Source organism: Suncus etruscus (assembly GCF_024139225.1).
Source record: "Suncus etruscus isolate mSunEtr1 chromosome X unlocalized genomic scaffold, mSunEtr1.pri.cur SUPER_X_unloc_8, whole genome shotgun sequence".
In the NCBI taxonomy this organism is placed as follows: Eukaryota; Metazoa; Chordata; class Mammalia; order Eulipotyphla; family Soricidae; genus Suncus; species Suncus etruscus.
The window spans coordinates 200,290-216,849 of NW_026060328.1; the positions used below are offsets into that span (position 1 = coordinate 200,290).

General features: G+C 44.3%; 1 protein-coding gene across 1 annotated transcript in view; it reads left to right on the top strand.

Moving 5' to 3' along the window:
* Positions 1 to 2,570: 2,570 nt before the first annotated feature.
* LOC126000663 (anosmin-1-like) overlaps positions 2,571 to 16,560 on the top strand; it is a 38,542-nt gene continuing 24,552 nt past the window's right edge. The window contains 3 exon segments of the mRNA XM_049767837.1: positions 2,571 to 2,656; positions 13,463 to 13,589; positions 14,010 to 14,160. Of these exon segments, the coding sequence (XP_049623794.1) occupies positions 2,571 to 2,656; positions 13,463 to 13,589; positions 14,010 to 14,160 (364 nt within the window).

Here is a 16,560-nt window from a genome sequence, read left to right on the forward strand (position 1 = left end):
GAATGCTAAGGGATCAAGGAGCCAGCAGTGATTTTTTCTTTGGTTTTGGGGTCACACCCGGCAGCACTTAGGGGTTCCTCCTAGCTCCATGCTCAGCAACTGCTCCTGGCAGGCTCTTGTGGAGGAACCATCTGGGATGCCGGGATTAGAACCACCGACCTTCTGCATGCAAGGCAAAGCCTTACCTCCATGCTATCTCTCTCGGCCCTGTGATTTCTGAGCTCAGAGCCAGAAGGAACCCCTGAGCGCCTCCAGGTGTGGCCCAAAACCTAGAAAAAATAAATAAAAAATAAATTACTCCATCAGTGGACCCAATGAATGCCAGGGATCCAATCTGGGACAGCCACATGCAAAGCAAATGCCCTCCCACTGTGGTATGGTGATTTTGGCTTTTTAGGCACTGCTCTGTGCTTACTCCTGGCTCTGCACTCAGAATTCACTCCTGGCCTGCTTTGGGGATCATATGGAATGCCGGGGGTCAAACCCCAGTAGGCTGTGTACAAGGAAACTCCCTACCCATTGTGCAATCTCTCTGGCCCCTAATATATATATATATATATATATATATATATATATATATATATATACATATATATATTATATATTTAATGCTACTTGAGGAAAGTCTCGTGCTGCATTTCTCCCATGAATGAGCTTCTGCGTTCAGACTAATCTATGTGTTTGTGCGTCTTGTGTGCTCTGGGGTCGAGCTGTGGCTCTTGTGTGGTGTGATGTTGTTTGGGACTTGCTTGGTGACACGTGATTCCCACCAGGGCAGCACACAGGTCCCGCTTCTGTCCCGCAAAAGCCTGTCACCTCTGCAAGCTTGGTATATGTTTTCTGAGCTCTGGGATGTTTTCTGCCCCAGAGAAAGAATGGGACATCAACCTTTGCCAGAAGGGACAGTGACCTGGACTCTACCTGTGCCCGTCACTTGGTGCTCTGCTGGCCTTCAGTTTTTCAGGTTTGGGGGCACAGCGACGGAGGCCCCCTTGGCCTTCCCAAACTGTTGGCCTTCTGGGGGTCTGTTGGCCATGAGGGTCACCCAGCCAGGCCCTCGTGTGGATTTGAGGCACTGTTGCCACGGGACCCAGTCGTGCAGCCTCACCTCTGACCCCCGGAATGCCAAGTGTCAGCTCTCAGGAGGCCAGACCTCTTCAGTTGGGGTGTTCCCGCCTGGCACAGTGCCCGCCTGCCCAACCCTCAAAACTCAGGGCCCAGTCCTAGACAATGTAATGTTGGCATTTTGTGGGTGTGTGTCTGTCTCTCTGTTTGTGTTTGTGTGTCTGTGTTTCTTTTTTGTTTATTTCTTTCTTTCTTTCTTTCTTTTTTTTTTTTTGGTTTTTGGGCTACACCCAGCGATGCTCAGGGGTTACTCCTGGCTGTCTGCTCAGAAATAGCTCCTGGCAGGCAGGCACGGGGGACCCTATGGAACACCGGGATTCGAACCAACCATCTTTGGTCCTGGATCGGCTGCTTGCAAGGCAAACGCCGCTGTGCTATCTCTCCGGGCCCTGTTTATTGATTTCTTTTGGTTTTGGGGTCACACCTGGCAGCGCTCAGGGGTTCCTCTTGGCCCTATGCTCAGAAGTCACTGAATCCTGGTAGGCTCTAGTGGGGGGACCCTATGGAATGCCATATGGTATTCGAACCACCGTCCTTCTGCATGCAAGGCAAATGCCTTCCCTCCATGCTCTTTCTCTCCGGCCCCCTTTTCTGTTTAATTTTTAAAATTTGCTTATTATCTGTGTGTTTCTGTGTGTCTGTGTTAGACTGTAAGTCTATATGTGTTTATCCCCGTGTCTGTGTGTGTTTCTGTGTCCGTGTGTGCCATCTGGGGCCCACCAGTGGGACCCCCTTAGATGAGTGATCTCCTGGGAGACAGAAGTGGGCGCCCCAATCCAGTTCACCTCTCCCCCTTATAAAACAAGGAAGGACTGATCAACATTTTGATGCATAAATGTGGGGTACGCAAAGATACTCTCCAAAACTCCTGCTGGCACCACTGCCAGGAGTCTCCATTGGTGCCCCCTTCCCTTTCAAGCACTCCACAGCCTTGTTACACCCCGACTTTTTATCTCTCTCCCCACGAAGAGAGCACTTTCTTGCTCCCTCCGTGCCTGTGAGACGTGTCAGCTCTGTTCTTGGCTGTGCAGGGTCTTGGGGTGCAGAGGCCGAATTAAATGCAGCAGAGAGTCTCAGCAGAGACTTGGGGTGCAGAGCGGACTGTGCCCAAGCCGCATGCCCTCCTGGTAGAGACACTCTGTCCCACGCATGTGCGACAGACCCTGCAGGCTTTCTCGAACCCGTGCCCTCCTAACCTGAGTGGGACAGTCCTGCTAGACCTTGTGTTGGGGGATCACCCCTGGGTGCCCACACATGCAGACGTGGAACTGCCTCTGGCCACGTATTTTCTGTGGAACTCGCATTCCAGAATGTTTCGGCTCTGCGCACTGTCACTTGCTGGCTGGCTCTGCAGGCTGCTTGTTATATTTCCATCCAGGGCAGTGTCTCCTAATGGGTAGAGCTTGGGCCCACCTCGAGCCATTGTTGGGTCCATTCGCAGTGTGATGGAGGAGGCAGAAGCCCGCGAAAGAGCAATTCCATCTCAGAGACCCACACGTGGCCGAGCATCGTGCGTGGTGTCGAAGCTCAGGTCTCGCTTCCTTCTAGAACTTTCTGTCTACACCCTGGTGGCCCACTCAGGGGTCCCTCCTGGCTCTACGCTCAGAAATCACCCATAGCAGGCACGGGAGACACTATGGGATGCCAGGATTCGAACCACCGACCTTCTGCATGCAAGGCAAACGGCTTACCTCTGTGCTATCTCTCCGACCCCATGGATTTTTATTGATTGATTGATTTTTGGGCCACACCCGGCAGCGTTCAGGGGTTCCTCCTGGCTCTACCCTCAGAAATCACCCCTGGCAGGCACGGGAGACACTATGGGATGCCAGTATTCGAACCATCGTCCTTCTGCATGCAAGGCAAACGCCTTACCTCTGTGCTATCTCTCCGACCCCATGGATTTTATTGATTGATTGATTTTTGGGCCACACCCGGCAGCGTTCAGGGGTTCCTCCTGGCTCTACCCTCAGAAATCGCCCCTGGCAGGCACGGGAGACACTATGGAATGCCGGCATTTGAACCATCGTCCTTCTGCATGCAAGGCAAATGCTTTACCTCCATGCTATCTCACCGGCCTCAATCTCTGGCCTTTTCTAGCACTCTGGAAACAGTGCTCCTTAGCTCCAAGAGGCAACTTAGTCAAATCCCCTCGAAGTAACTGTTTTACATTTTTTTTTGCTAAAAGTACCTCTGAATGGGTCCCCCTGTCCCCCACCCAAGGGGACGGCCCTTCTCTTGTCAATAAAGACTTGGGGGGGGTCTCACAGACAAGCCACTAGCTATTACAGCTGCAGTTGAGATAAATAGTCCGTCCTCCTGCTGGGATCTCTGCCTGATGGGTGGAAATCTTGCGTGGAAGTTTCCAGAACCTGTTGGATGCTCTTCAGCCTTGTGGTGAAAGTTTCCTGCATTTGCTTGATTTGCTTTAATCTTGTGGTGGAAGTTTTTGGACCCCAAACGTAGAGTCTGCCCTGAGCTTTGAGCACTGCACACTCTATCCTGGCTCAGCATTTTCTCTCAGGGTAGCCCTGGCCTGTCTCTACTCCAGTGTGGCAGAGGCCCAAACTTGTCTGCCTCCCCAGCCCCCCCAGGACACCACTCCTGCTTTTCTTTCCAGTCTTCAGGGAGCCTCAGAGCCACCTGGGGCGCATTTGCATAAAAATCCATGTAGCAGGACAGCCCCTGAAGAGGTTGACTGATGGAGGGATGGAGAATGAGGCCCTTTTCTTCCAGCTCGGAGGACGCGTCTGCTACCCTGTCTAGCCCACGGTTCTGAGGTGAAATGGCGGGTAAACAGCTCGCAGACAATCAGGCTCGTGGAAATATTTGCTTTATTCAGATGGACAAAACTGAAGTCCAAAGACTCAGATTCAGTTCCAGCCAGCAAAAAGCTCTCGCCTTCCACAGACTCCTGTTTTTATACTCCAGAGTCAGGTCCCACCCAATGGTGGGATCATATACCAACCAATGGTGAAAGCAGAATCAGGTCCTACCCTAGGGTGGGGGCAGAATGCCAGGTCACACCCTAGGGTAGGGCACAATCACCAATCAGTTTAGGGTGAGTAACATAGTAATCCCCCAAAATGTTTACATACACAACAGTTCCCCCTTTTGTTTTTAGTAAACAAACAGTATTGTCTACAATTATTAAAAGAAAAATTAGTCAATAATAAAAGAGCGGCTGTTTGCATAAGCGCATCACAGGAAAATGTAAAGAAAAACTTCTAACCTAAGCACAGGGTGTCTAAAACCAGAAACATGTATCAAGGAATCAACTACAAGCTCCTGAGAAGATAAATCTAAGACGTACATAGATCTTTCGAAGAGACACCAGAAAGGTTGTGTAGCAGGCAAGAAGAAGCACCTTTTATTTGTTGTTGTTGTTGTTGGTGGTGGTGGTCGTTTTTGGGTCACACCTGGCAGTGCTCAGGAGTTACTCCTGACTCCACGTTCAGAAATCGCACCTGGCAGATACCGGCATTTGAACCAATGACCTTCTGCATGAAAGGCCAATGCCTCACCTCCATGCTATCTCTCCAGTTCCATTTTCATTCAAGTTCAGGTAGACCAGAAAGCCCATCTTTGAGGGCATTGAACTAGGCCTTTATTTCGGAAGAAAAGGCACATACACCCTCTGCACAGTGGGGAGCCACTGCAATGATGATCAATAGGTATCTGAACTTAGTCCAAGTTCTTAATCCGGTCTGAAGTCCATAAGATGTCTGAAATTGATGTTGACTATTTATAGATGGGAGCTTAAGTCACAAACCAAAACAAAATGTTTAAGGCAGAGACCCTCCCTGTGTAAATAAACAACTTGAGGGCCCATCCAAAATGGATGGAACCTTCTATAAACCTAGTATTTTGCCTATGATGCACCCACGCAAAAAACCCTGAGAACAGACAAAAATATCATTTGGGAAATTATAGACAATAATATCTAACACAAACCTAAAGTCAAGAAAGCAAAACATTAATGTAATACAACATCGATTCCTAATATTAAAAACTAAAATAGAAAAACATTAATTACGATAGTCAAAAGAAGTGTAGTACCAAATATAACTTCAAAGGATTACAGTTATAGGAAAAACAACAGATGTAATTTCTACAGAGTTCAATACCAATCTGTAAATATGAGGGGTCTGGAACTCCAAAAAGACCGGCAGAAGACACTTGATGGGTCTGGAAAAGCGGGTTGAAGCCTTGTACAGGAGATAACATCAAGCTGAATGAAGAAGGAAGGCCAGTACAGTCATCCATGTGTTGGGGCATCCCCAAGCGTTACATCATTACATCATAAGTTGGTTGGGCTTCTGTATTTCCTTTGGGATCGGTGCAATCTTGGGGTAGCCATTGTAGAAACGGTCAACAATAGCATTGTGTATGTGGATGGAAAACCAGAAATTCAGATAGCACAGTTTAACTAGGATCCAGAGACTGTGGGTCTTGTCCATGGATCTTTTCTCTGGTGTTACATTGTGACACTGTTGTGTATGTAAATATTTTGGGGGATTACTACGTTGCTCACCCTAATCTGTGCCCTACCCTAGGGTGTGACCTGGCATTCTGCCCCCACCCTAGGGTAGGACCTGATTCTGCTTCCACCATTGGTTGGTATCTGATCCCACCATTGGGTGGGACCTGACTCTGGAGTATAAGAGCAAGGGTCTGTGGAAGGCGAGGGCTTTTTGCTGGCTGGAACTGAATCTGAGTCTTTGGACTTCAGTTTTGTCCATCTGAATAAAGCAAATATTTCCACGAGCCTGATTGTCTGCGAGCTGTTTACCCGCCGTTTCACCTCAGAACCGTGGGCTAGACAGGGTGGCAGACGCGTGCTCCACGCTGGAAGAAAAGGGCCTCATTCTCCATCCCACCATCAGTCAACCTCTTCAGGGGCTGACCTGCTACATAATGGCGCCCGAACAGGGACCTGAACCCTGGACCCTCAGAACTGTAAGTGAAATACTTCATTGGAAATTTCCTATGCTGACCATCAAATGGTTTCTGTGGTTAGTCATGTGGATTTTACCACCCTTATTCTTACGCATTGGTGCTCTAGTATACAAGTGGATCATTCCATTTTGTTTAAAACTAATTGGTTTTGATCTAAGGACAATCACTGCAGTTGGATGGTTGTGGTCTATATTTCAAATGAAAAGTGTAGTGTCTCTAGCCATCATAGTTTGTGGAATTTCTGTGTTGACTAACGTTATTATTATGAGCATAGTTATTTGCTGTTATTTCTACTTAGAAAATAGAAAGTGTAGAAATGGTGAGGCTAAAACCAGTATAGATAATAAGGAAATTTATCTGACAAAAACTCAGACCAAGGTGCAGGCTGACGAATCCAGCCCCACCATCAACAATATAGAAATTTTTGCTGGAAGAAAAACAACTCAGAATGTTAAGCCTGATTCTAGTGAATTGCTTGACAGTAGTGACTCAGATAATGATCTACCTCCAGTGCTAACTCCACGAGGGATGCCTCCTTCTAGTCACAAAATTGAATCGCAGAGCAGAGCAGATTTAAATGATGAACCACATGCTCGATCTCAGAGCTCTATTCAGAGTAATTTTGCTAATCAGGCCTTATCCCCTATAGACGGGGTAAATGTTTCTAACTATGTACCCTATCAGATGGAAGAATTAGATCGGTTTAAAAGAGCATGTAAAGAACATGGGCCAAAATCGCCATACAGTGTGGAGTTATTAAGACTTTGGAGTCATAACTCATCTTGGACTTTGTATGATTTTAAAAGAATCGCTGAAATATGCCTGTCATCTAAACAGCGAACTGAATGGGAAATGTACTATTCAGAAGGCGTAAAAGCTAAATTATATAGTCCGGATGGTATGAAAAAGCAAGTGGCAGGTGTTACTCTATCGTATGAATTATTGATGGCAGAAAATCAATTTGCAAATATTCAGACACAAGCAGCTTTACCTAAGGAAATTTTAAATTTAATCAGGGAGATTGCATTGTCATCATGGGAAAAAATTGATTCTAACAGCATTGGTAGAGGAAACTTTTTAAAAATTACCCAAGGCCCTTATGAGTCATTTGCAGAGTTTGTAGGTAAGATTAAAGATGCTCTGAAGTTACAGGTGGAAGATGAGGAGATTAGAAACTTCCTAGTAAAATCTTTGGCCTATCATAATGCAAATTCAGCCTGTAGATTAGTATTGAATACATTAAATGAAAAGTCAGATCTGAATGATTACCTTTATGCCTGCCGGAATATCTATGTGGAACCGCAACCCCCACCCCACTTAGACTCAGTACAAACATTCCCAGTTACCAAGGGAACAATGCCTTACTCCCCTCGGGGACAGAACACTTTCCAGAAACCAGGTCTTTGCCCAAAATGCTAAAGGGGTCGCCACTGGGCGAAAGATTGCAGATCCAGAAACCTCATTAATAATAACCTAAGTAGAGGTTTCAACACAGTCCCCAGGAGGCAAATCGCCTGCTACCATTGTGGAAAACAGGGACATATCAAAAGAAATTGTCGTCTCCTTATAAATTCAGCTCCCCAAGAACACACATACAAGATGCAGGGAAACGCCCACAGGGCCTCCCCCCAGGCCCTTCCAAATCAGGGGCAAAGTTCACAGACAATAATCCTTCCAAGCCCAGCCCAAGAAAATTCATCACGATAAGGGAATTAATCCACTCTACTTCAGGGAGTGCCGGATTAGACATATTATGCCCAGAGGACATTACAATTTACCCAGGAGCATGCCCTTACATGTTAGAAACTGGCATTGTAGGCCCGCCACCCCCAGATAGTATGGGTTTGATTCTTGGCAGAAGTTCCCTCAACATAAAGGGTATATCAGTAATCACTGGTGTCATTGACTCAGATTCCATGGGAGAAATCATTGTAGTTATTACTGTACCAGTTACATGGACCTTTAAAAAAGGAGAAGCGATTGCCCAGATAGTAATAGTGCCTTATGTCAAATTTGGGACTTCAGATAAGACTAGAATTGGAGGTTTTGGAAGCACAGATCCGGATGCTGCTCAAAACCCAATCGTGGCTCTGGTTACTAAATGTAAAGATGAACACCCAATGATCAAACTTCACTTGGAAGGCAAACCCTTTGATGGAATGATAGATACGGGTGCTCAGGTTACCATAATTTCTGATAAAGAATGGTCAGAGAATTGGCCTCTTCAGGAAATCCCGTATTCCCTAGAAGGAATAGGAGGCTTGAGTTCCTGTCTGTTGAGTACGAGGACTATACTATTTTACGGCCCAGAAAATCAAAAAGCAATAATCAGACCTCACGTGGGCCCATTTTCACCATCCCTGTGGGGCCGTGACCTACACAAAGAGTGGAAAGCAGAATTCCACATCTCATTAGCTCCAGAAGAGCCCAAACTTTCTTTTGATTTAAAACCCCAAAATTTTTAGTAGGGCCACTACCATAAAAACACCAGCACCAATAAAAAATAAAATAGAAATCTGACGAACCAATTTGGACAGGTCAGTGGCCCCTTAAAACTGATAAATTAAAGGTGCTCACAGAATTAGTGGAGGAACAGCTAAGTTTAGGACATATTGAACCATCTTTTTCTCAATGGAATTCATCTATATTCACTATAAAAAAGAAATCCGGTAAATGGAGACTTTTGATGGATCTTAGAGCTATAAATTTATCCATGATACCTATGGGCAAATTGCAGACTGGTTTACCATCACCTGTAGTTATTCCAAAGGAATGGCCACTAATTATAATTGATCTGAAAGACTGCTTCTACCATATTCCTATCCACCCAGATGATAAAAACCGTTTTGCATTCTCAGTTCCTTCTCTCAATAATACCCATCCCTGCAGACGTTTCCAATGGACTGTTCTCCCCAGAGGCATGCTGAATTCCCCAACCATGTGTCAGTTTTTTGTAGATAAGGTTTTGAGCCCTGCTCGTGAAAAATTTCCTCAAGCCATGATATTTCATTATACAGATGATATCTTGCTCACAATGAACAATGAAACAGATTTACAGGAATTATACTCTTATGTTACTGACTGTTTACAAACATCAGGACTGAAAATAGCTTTAGAAAAAATACAGATAATGCCACCGTATCAATATTTGGGTTTTATTTTGGACCGGACGTCTATACGTCCACAAAAATTTTCTATCAAAAAAGAAAACCTCAGAACGCTTAATGATTTTCAGAGACTTTTAGGTGACATAAATTGGCTCCGCCCTGCACTAGGAATCCCAAATGCAGAGTTATCTAATCTGTTTAACACGTTGGAGGGTGATCCTGCTTTAGATAGCCCGAGATATTTAACAACAGCTGCCAAAAATGAATTGGACATCTTCTTGAGCAGATTACAAAAATCGTTTCTCTCAAGATTCATCCCAGCAGAAAAGGTATTACTGTTAATCTTCCCTACTATAGAAACCCCCACAGGGGCCTTGGTGCAACAGTCAGGACCTTTGGAATGGGTGTATTTACATAACAAACAACCTCGCTCAGTTGTCCCCTACTTGCAACTGATTTCAGAGATTATTATCAAGGCAAGACTCAGATCTATATCTTTACTAGGTTTTGACCCAGATATAATAGTTTTGCCAGTACCAAAAAAGGAAATTGAGTCAATATTGCCAATTAATGAATCTCTACAAAGGGCCCTCTCAGATTTCACAGGAGAAATATCCTCCCATTATCCAGCAGGAAAAATTTGGGACTTTTTAAAGAAAACTCAGTTTGTTATTTCTTCAATTGTTCGGGATTCCCCTATCCCCAATGCCAAGGTTTTTTACATTGATGGATCCCAAAATGGAAAAGGAGGAATAACTGGAGACAACATTAATATGACCATAGATACCAAATATAAATCTGCACAGAAAGTTGAATTAGCAACGTTAATTTACCTATTAGAAAATGTATCTGAAGCCATGAATATAGTTTCTGATTCTTTGTATGTGGTAAATTTATGTCATGTGATAGCCACTGCATCCCTTAATGCTAATAACCCGATCATACAGGACTTACTTAAACAATTACAGCAGCTTCTTCAAAAACGAACTGAGCCCATCTTCATCACACATATTAGAGCCCACTCAGGTCTTCCAGGACCTATGGCTCAAGGAAATAAAACTGCTGACTTGCTAGCAATGCCTATATTTAAATCACCTGCAGAGGCACATTCAGCCCTACACACAAATGCTCGCCGTTTACATGTGAATTACCAAATTCCATGGAGGCAAGCTAGAGAAATCGTAGAAAACTGCAACGTATGTGCACCGTTAACAAAAAAGACTCACATAGCAGGAGCAAACCCAAGAGGCTTACAGTCTAACGAACTTTGGCAAATGGATATAACTCAAACAGATTTATTTCCAAGGAAACCTTATCTTCATGTTGTGGTGGACACTTATTCTCGGTTTATGTGGGCAATTCCCATGTCTTCTCAAATATCTAAGGCTGCTTGTAGTTTTCTTTTACAATGTTTCTCTGTGATGGGTATTCCATATTCTATAAAAACTGATAATGGGCCAGTCTATGTTAGCAAAACTTTTGAATTTTTTTGTAAGGAATGGCAGATAAGACATCTCAGAGGAATTCCTTACAATTGCAGGGGACAGACCATTGTAGAAAGGACTCACAGAACCTTAAAAACTCAATTGCAAAAAAATAGAAAAAGAGGTTTACCACCAACGGATTTGCTATCTTTGACTCTTATCACACTAAATTACTTTAACTTACCCCAAGGGGAAAGCTACACTGCAGCGGAAAGACATTTTAAAGAGGATATTCAGAGACAAGAAACAACCCATAAACCTATATGGATCAAGGAGGATGAAAAATGGATAGCTGGCTATCTTCTCCTAAGAGGAAGGGGTTATGCCTATGTTTCTATAAATGATGACCCTCCCAAGAAATTTTGGGTTCCATTACGTCTTGTTAGAAATCGGGCTAACACAAATGATCAGGTTCAGACTACAAACTCCCCTTCAGAGAAAAAAACAGAATACTTCAGACACTAACAGCAGTAATATTACTAAGGTCTCTGGGGCAGGGAACGATTTAGCTGTCACACACCATATAATGAGTGAGACTGATGGTAGTGATAAATCCTTACACTCCGAGATGCAAAAGGAAAGACAGGAACCTGTCTTAACTGGACTCCAAAATATAGGAAACTCTTGCTACATGAACTCAATATTGCTATGCTTGTATAATATTTCAGACTTAACTCAGTATTTTTATAAAGATCATTATAAAAAGGATATTAACAAGAAAAATCCGATGGGGCATGAAGGTAAATTAGCCGAAGAATTTGGTCGGCTCATCAAAACCATGGGAAATGGATTTCATAGATATATTAACCCTGAAAACTTCAAAGTAACAATTGGTTTACTTAATGACCAGTTTGCTGGACACAATCAGCAGGATCCTCACGAACTACTGATGTTCCTAATAGAGGGATTACATCAGGACTTGCTTACTGTAAATCTAATGACAGACAAAACTACACATCTCATGGGAAATGAAAATTATGAACAATTTAGTCCAGAACACCAAAAGGATCATAAATCTATTATTTATGATCTCTTTCAAGGACAATTCAAATCTATACTCCAGTGTCTCACTTGCCACCAAAAGTCTGAGGTTTATGAGACATTTGTTCATTTGTCTTTGGCTGTTACATCTACAGATAAATGTACATTACAGGAATGCCTCTCTGAATTTTTTAAAGAAGAAAAATTAAGAAATGACAACAAAGTTCTGTGCAACAGTTGCAAAAATAGAAGGGATTTTTCAAAGAAAACGTATTTATGGAAACTGCCACCAGTACTAATAATACACTTGAAACGTTTTGCTTTTGATGGCAAACAAATAAAAAAATTGCATACTTATGTAGATTTTCCTTTAGAACACCTCAATTTAGAGGAATTCACTTCAGAGAATAAAAGCAAGATTAAGAAATACAACTTATCATTGGTGTCAAACCATTATGGTAAAGTTCACTATGGACACTGTACTTCATACTGTAAAAATTGCTGCAAAACAACACTGGATCAATTTTGATGACAAGAAGATCAAAAAAGTCCCTAATACATTGGTGAAATCCATAGCAGCATACATCCTGTTTTATACTTCTTAGAGATCTACAATGAACACCAGATAATCATTTTACTTCCTTATCAGTTGCTATTAATGCTCTAGGATTCTTTCCACAGGCATGATCAATGAATATAGATTGAAAATCATGAATCCCCAATGTGTTTCCTTGTAGGATGGATTTATGTCTTAATTTCATTATTGCTCTAGGTCTCAGTTAATCATGAAATTTTACAAATTAATTTAGTCAAGGTTCACCTGAAAGAGAAATTTCTCATCATATTAATGTTGTTTTTCTTTCTAGGTATACTCATTTAACGACTTTCACTCTTTTTATTTTAACATCATTGCATTATTTCCCTCAATTTAGGTTTTAAGACGCTTACATAATGATAATTTTAGGTGGACTTTCTTCACAGTGCTTCTTGCCTATGATTGATTATCATAAAGTTACTATTATACAATAACTTTTTATATATACTGATATACACATATAGTAGAGTTGTCCATGTTTGTATTACGCATGAAATTCTCTTTCAGATCTGCTAGGCAAAACCATAAAAAAAAATTTTTTTTGTGAATTTGAAATGATTTATGTAAACAATTGCCGGCTATTACATTTTAAGGAGCTTTTAGTTGATTCCGCTGAATTCTCTTTTCTTTTGCTCTATTTTGGATCCTTTCCAACAAATATTTTTTAGTATGAGTGAGTGTTATGGCCATATTTTTTGTGAAGTCTGTGTGTGTATGTCTTGTTTAGTGTCTGTCTGTTCTGCATATTTTGTATATAGTTTCCTTTTTCCTAACTTTATCTTCCCCAAATTAGTCTTCCTTATCCTTCCTTCACTCTTCCTAGTCCTTGACATTTTAATTTTTAGTATTTCACATGTGCAACCCATCCCCTTCACCCACAACTACAAGCTTCCTGATCTCGGCGGGAAGAAGAAATCCATGACTGTTGGAGTTTTACACCATATATGCTGCAAACAATCACCAATCAGTTTAGGGTGAGTAACATAGTAATCCCCCAAAATATTTACATACACAACAATCCAGCCCTGAGTCATTAGTTGCAGGCTGGAGGGACAGTTTCCTGCCTTGCATCAATGGGGTCTTTGCCACTTATCCCCCCACCACCTGGAGACTACAAATTGGGACCTGCCTTGTCCGCGACCGCCTGTGTTGAATCTCTGCGTCCATCTCTGCTGTGTCTCTGGGGCCATCTTTGTGATCATTTTTTGCAGCTGTCTTTGCTGTGTCTCTGCGACTGTCTCTGGGGTCATCTCTGCTGGTGTCTCTGTGACTGTCTGCTGTGTCTCTGATGCTGTCTCTGTGACCATCTCTGCTGTGTCTCTGGGGCCGTCTCAGCTGGTGTGTCTGTGACTGCTGTGTCTCTGGGGCTGTCTCTATGACCGTCTCTGCTGTGTGTCTGTGGCCGTCTTTGTAACTGTCTCTTCAGCTGTCTTTGTTGTGTTTCTGCAGCTGTCTCTGTCTCTGCACCCATCTATACTGTGTCTCTGCGGCTGTCTCTGTAACTGTGTCTGTTATGTCTCTGTAGCCGTCTATCTGTGCTGTGTCCCTTGTATCTCTGTACTGTCTCTTATGTCTCTAGCTGTCTCTGTAACTGTCTCTGTTGTGTCTCTGCAGCCATCTCTGTGTTTCTGCACCCATCTGTGCTGTGTCCCTTGTATCTCTCTACTGTCTTTTATGTCTCTGGCTGTCTCTGCAGCTGTCTCTGTGTCTCTGCACCCATCTGTGCTGTGTCCCTTGTATCTCTGTACTGTCTCTTAGGTCTCTGTGGCTGTCTCTGCGACCATCTCTGCTGTGTCTCTGCAGCCATTTTTGTGTCTCTGCGCCCATCTCTTCGTTGTGTGTCTCTGGCTGTCTTTGCGGCCCTCTCTGCTGTGTCTCTGTGACCTTCTCTGTGACTGTCTCTGCAACTGTCTGTGTTGTGTCTCTACAGTTGTCTCTGTGTCTCTCTCTCTGCATCTCTGTCTCTCTATGTCTTTGCAATTTAGGAACTCTCTGTCTCTGTGTCTCCCTCTCTCTGCATCTCTGCCTCTCTACAACTTTAGGAACTCTCAGTCTCTGTGTCTCTCTCTCCCTCTCTCTCTGCATCTCTCTCTGTGTCTCTGCAATTTAGGAACTCTCTGTGTCTCTCTCCCTGTCTCTGCATCTCTGTCTCTGTGTCTCTCTCCCTCCCTCTCTCTGCATCTCTGTGTTTCTGTGTCTCTGCAACTTTAGGAACTCTCCATCTTTGTCTCTCTCTCCATCTCTGTCTCTCTGTGTTTCTCTGTCTCTCTGTGTCTCTGCAACTTTAGGAACTCTCAGTCTCTGTGTCTCTCCCTCTCTCTCTGCATCTGTCTCTCTGTGTCTCTGCAATTTAGGAACTCTCTGTCTCTGTGTCTCTCTCTCTTTGTCTCTGCATCTCTGTCTCTGTGTCTCTCTCCCTCCCTCTCTCTGCATCTCTGTGTTTCTGTGTCTGTGTAACTTTAGGAATGCTCCATCTCTGTCTCTCTCTCCATCTCTGTCTCTCTGTGTTTCTCTGTCTCTCTGTGTCTCTGCAACTTTAGGAACTCTCAGTCTCTGTGTCTCTCTCTCCCTCTCTCTCTCTGCATCTCTGTCTCTCTGTGTCTCTGCAATGTAGGAACTCTCTTGTCTCTGTGTCTCTCTCTCCCTCTCTGCATCTCTGTGTTTACTCCTGGCTCAGGGCTCACTCCTGGCTCCATTTTCATTACTCCAGGCTCTGTGCTCAGCCTTCACTCTTGATTCTGTGCTCAAGACTTACTCCCGAATCTGTATTCAGGGCTCACTCCTAGCCTGGCCCTAGGGGACCATTCCTGGGACCATGTGCAAGGCAAGCACCACCCTGCCTGCTGTGTGTTTGTTTCTAAACATATTCAGGGCAGCTCCTAAGACCTGTTTATTTGAGGAAGCAGCAGGGAGCAGCCGGGAGAAGCAGAGGCCCTCCTTCCTTGCCAGCCTTATGGCTGGGAGCCCAGAGCCCCCCCACCCCACACACACACCGGACTTCTGACAGGGAGCTGATTTGCGAGCTGACACAGTGGCGGGCCTAGGCGTGACATTGTTGTTCTTCTGCTGGCTGTCACTGCTGCATTTCCACTGGGTGGTAGCCAAAACTTTTCATTATTCTGGCAGGACACGAAGCACTGTGACCGTTTCTCTCCAGTGGGGGCTGGAGAGAGGCCATGAGCAACACACACACAGACACACACACTTTTCCCAAAAACAGTTTGTGCCAGACGGAGAACACAGAAAACTCCACTGAGCGAATTCCACTGAGCTTCGAGGCCTGTAGTGTTCCCAGCTTGGGAAACGACACCTGCCTTGAACCCAAAGTTGGTTTTTGTAGAGTTTTAATGCTATAGGATTTTTATTTTTTATTTTTGGTTTTTGGGTCCCAACCGGCAGTGCTCAGGGGTTCCTCCTGGCTCTATGCTCAGAAATCGCTCCTGGCAGGCTCGGAGGGACCCTATGGGATGCCAGGATTCGAACCACGGACCTTCTGCTTGCAAGACAAATGCCTTACCTCAATGCTATCTCTCCGGCCCCAAGGCAGACATATTTTCTTCTCTGTCTTTGTCTGTCTTTCTATTCCATTTTTTCTTTTCTTTTCTTTGGATTTTGGGCCACACCTAGTTACGCTCAGGGGTTCCTCCTGGCTCTGCGCTCAGAAACACTCCTGACTCAAGGGACCATATGGGATGCCTGGGGATAGAACCAAGTCAGTCCTAGGTCAGCTGCGTACAAGGCAAACACCCTACCGCTGTGCCACCGCTCCAGCGCCTCCTTATTTTTATTTTAGACACTGTGGTTTGCACAACAGTTTCTGAAGGGGTACCAGACTATTCCCTTTCCCTCCTTTTAGCTTCCCCTCTTTTTTTCACTCACCAGTGGGCCCCCAACATGTTTCTTGGCACCCAGCAATAATCCGAAATCATGACTTGCCTTTTTGGTTGCCTCTATTCTTGCTGCCCAAACAGACACTGTTTGTGCAAAAACACTTCTGTCCTGTGTTCTATGCATCCCCAAACCTGGCCTACTTCCGGCCACACACAAGAAAGACCCGGCTTACCCTGCCACCTGGCAATTTTGGCAAGGAGGTCTATGCCCTGGGAGCCTTTCTTGGCACTGGCCTAAGAGACTGGAACAAAAGAGGGACAGAAAAAAAAAGATTTTTTTTGACTTTCTTCTTCAAGGAAATGGAAAAGAAAGAGGCAGTGGGCCAAGCGGAAAAAGTCCAAATGAGGTCCTAGGAGGCCTGGGAAGAAAGGGGAGGAAAGCAGGGCGCAGAGAAGAAAGAGGGGGGTCGGTGGAGAAT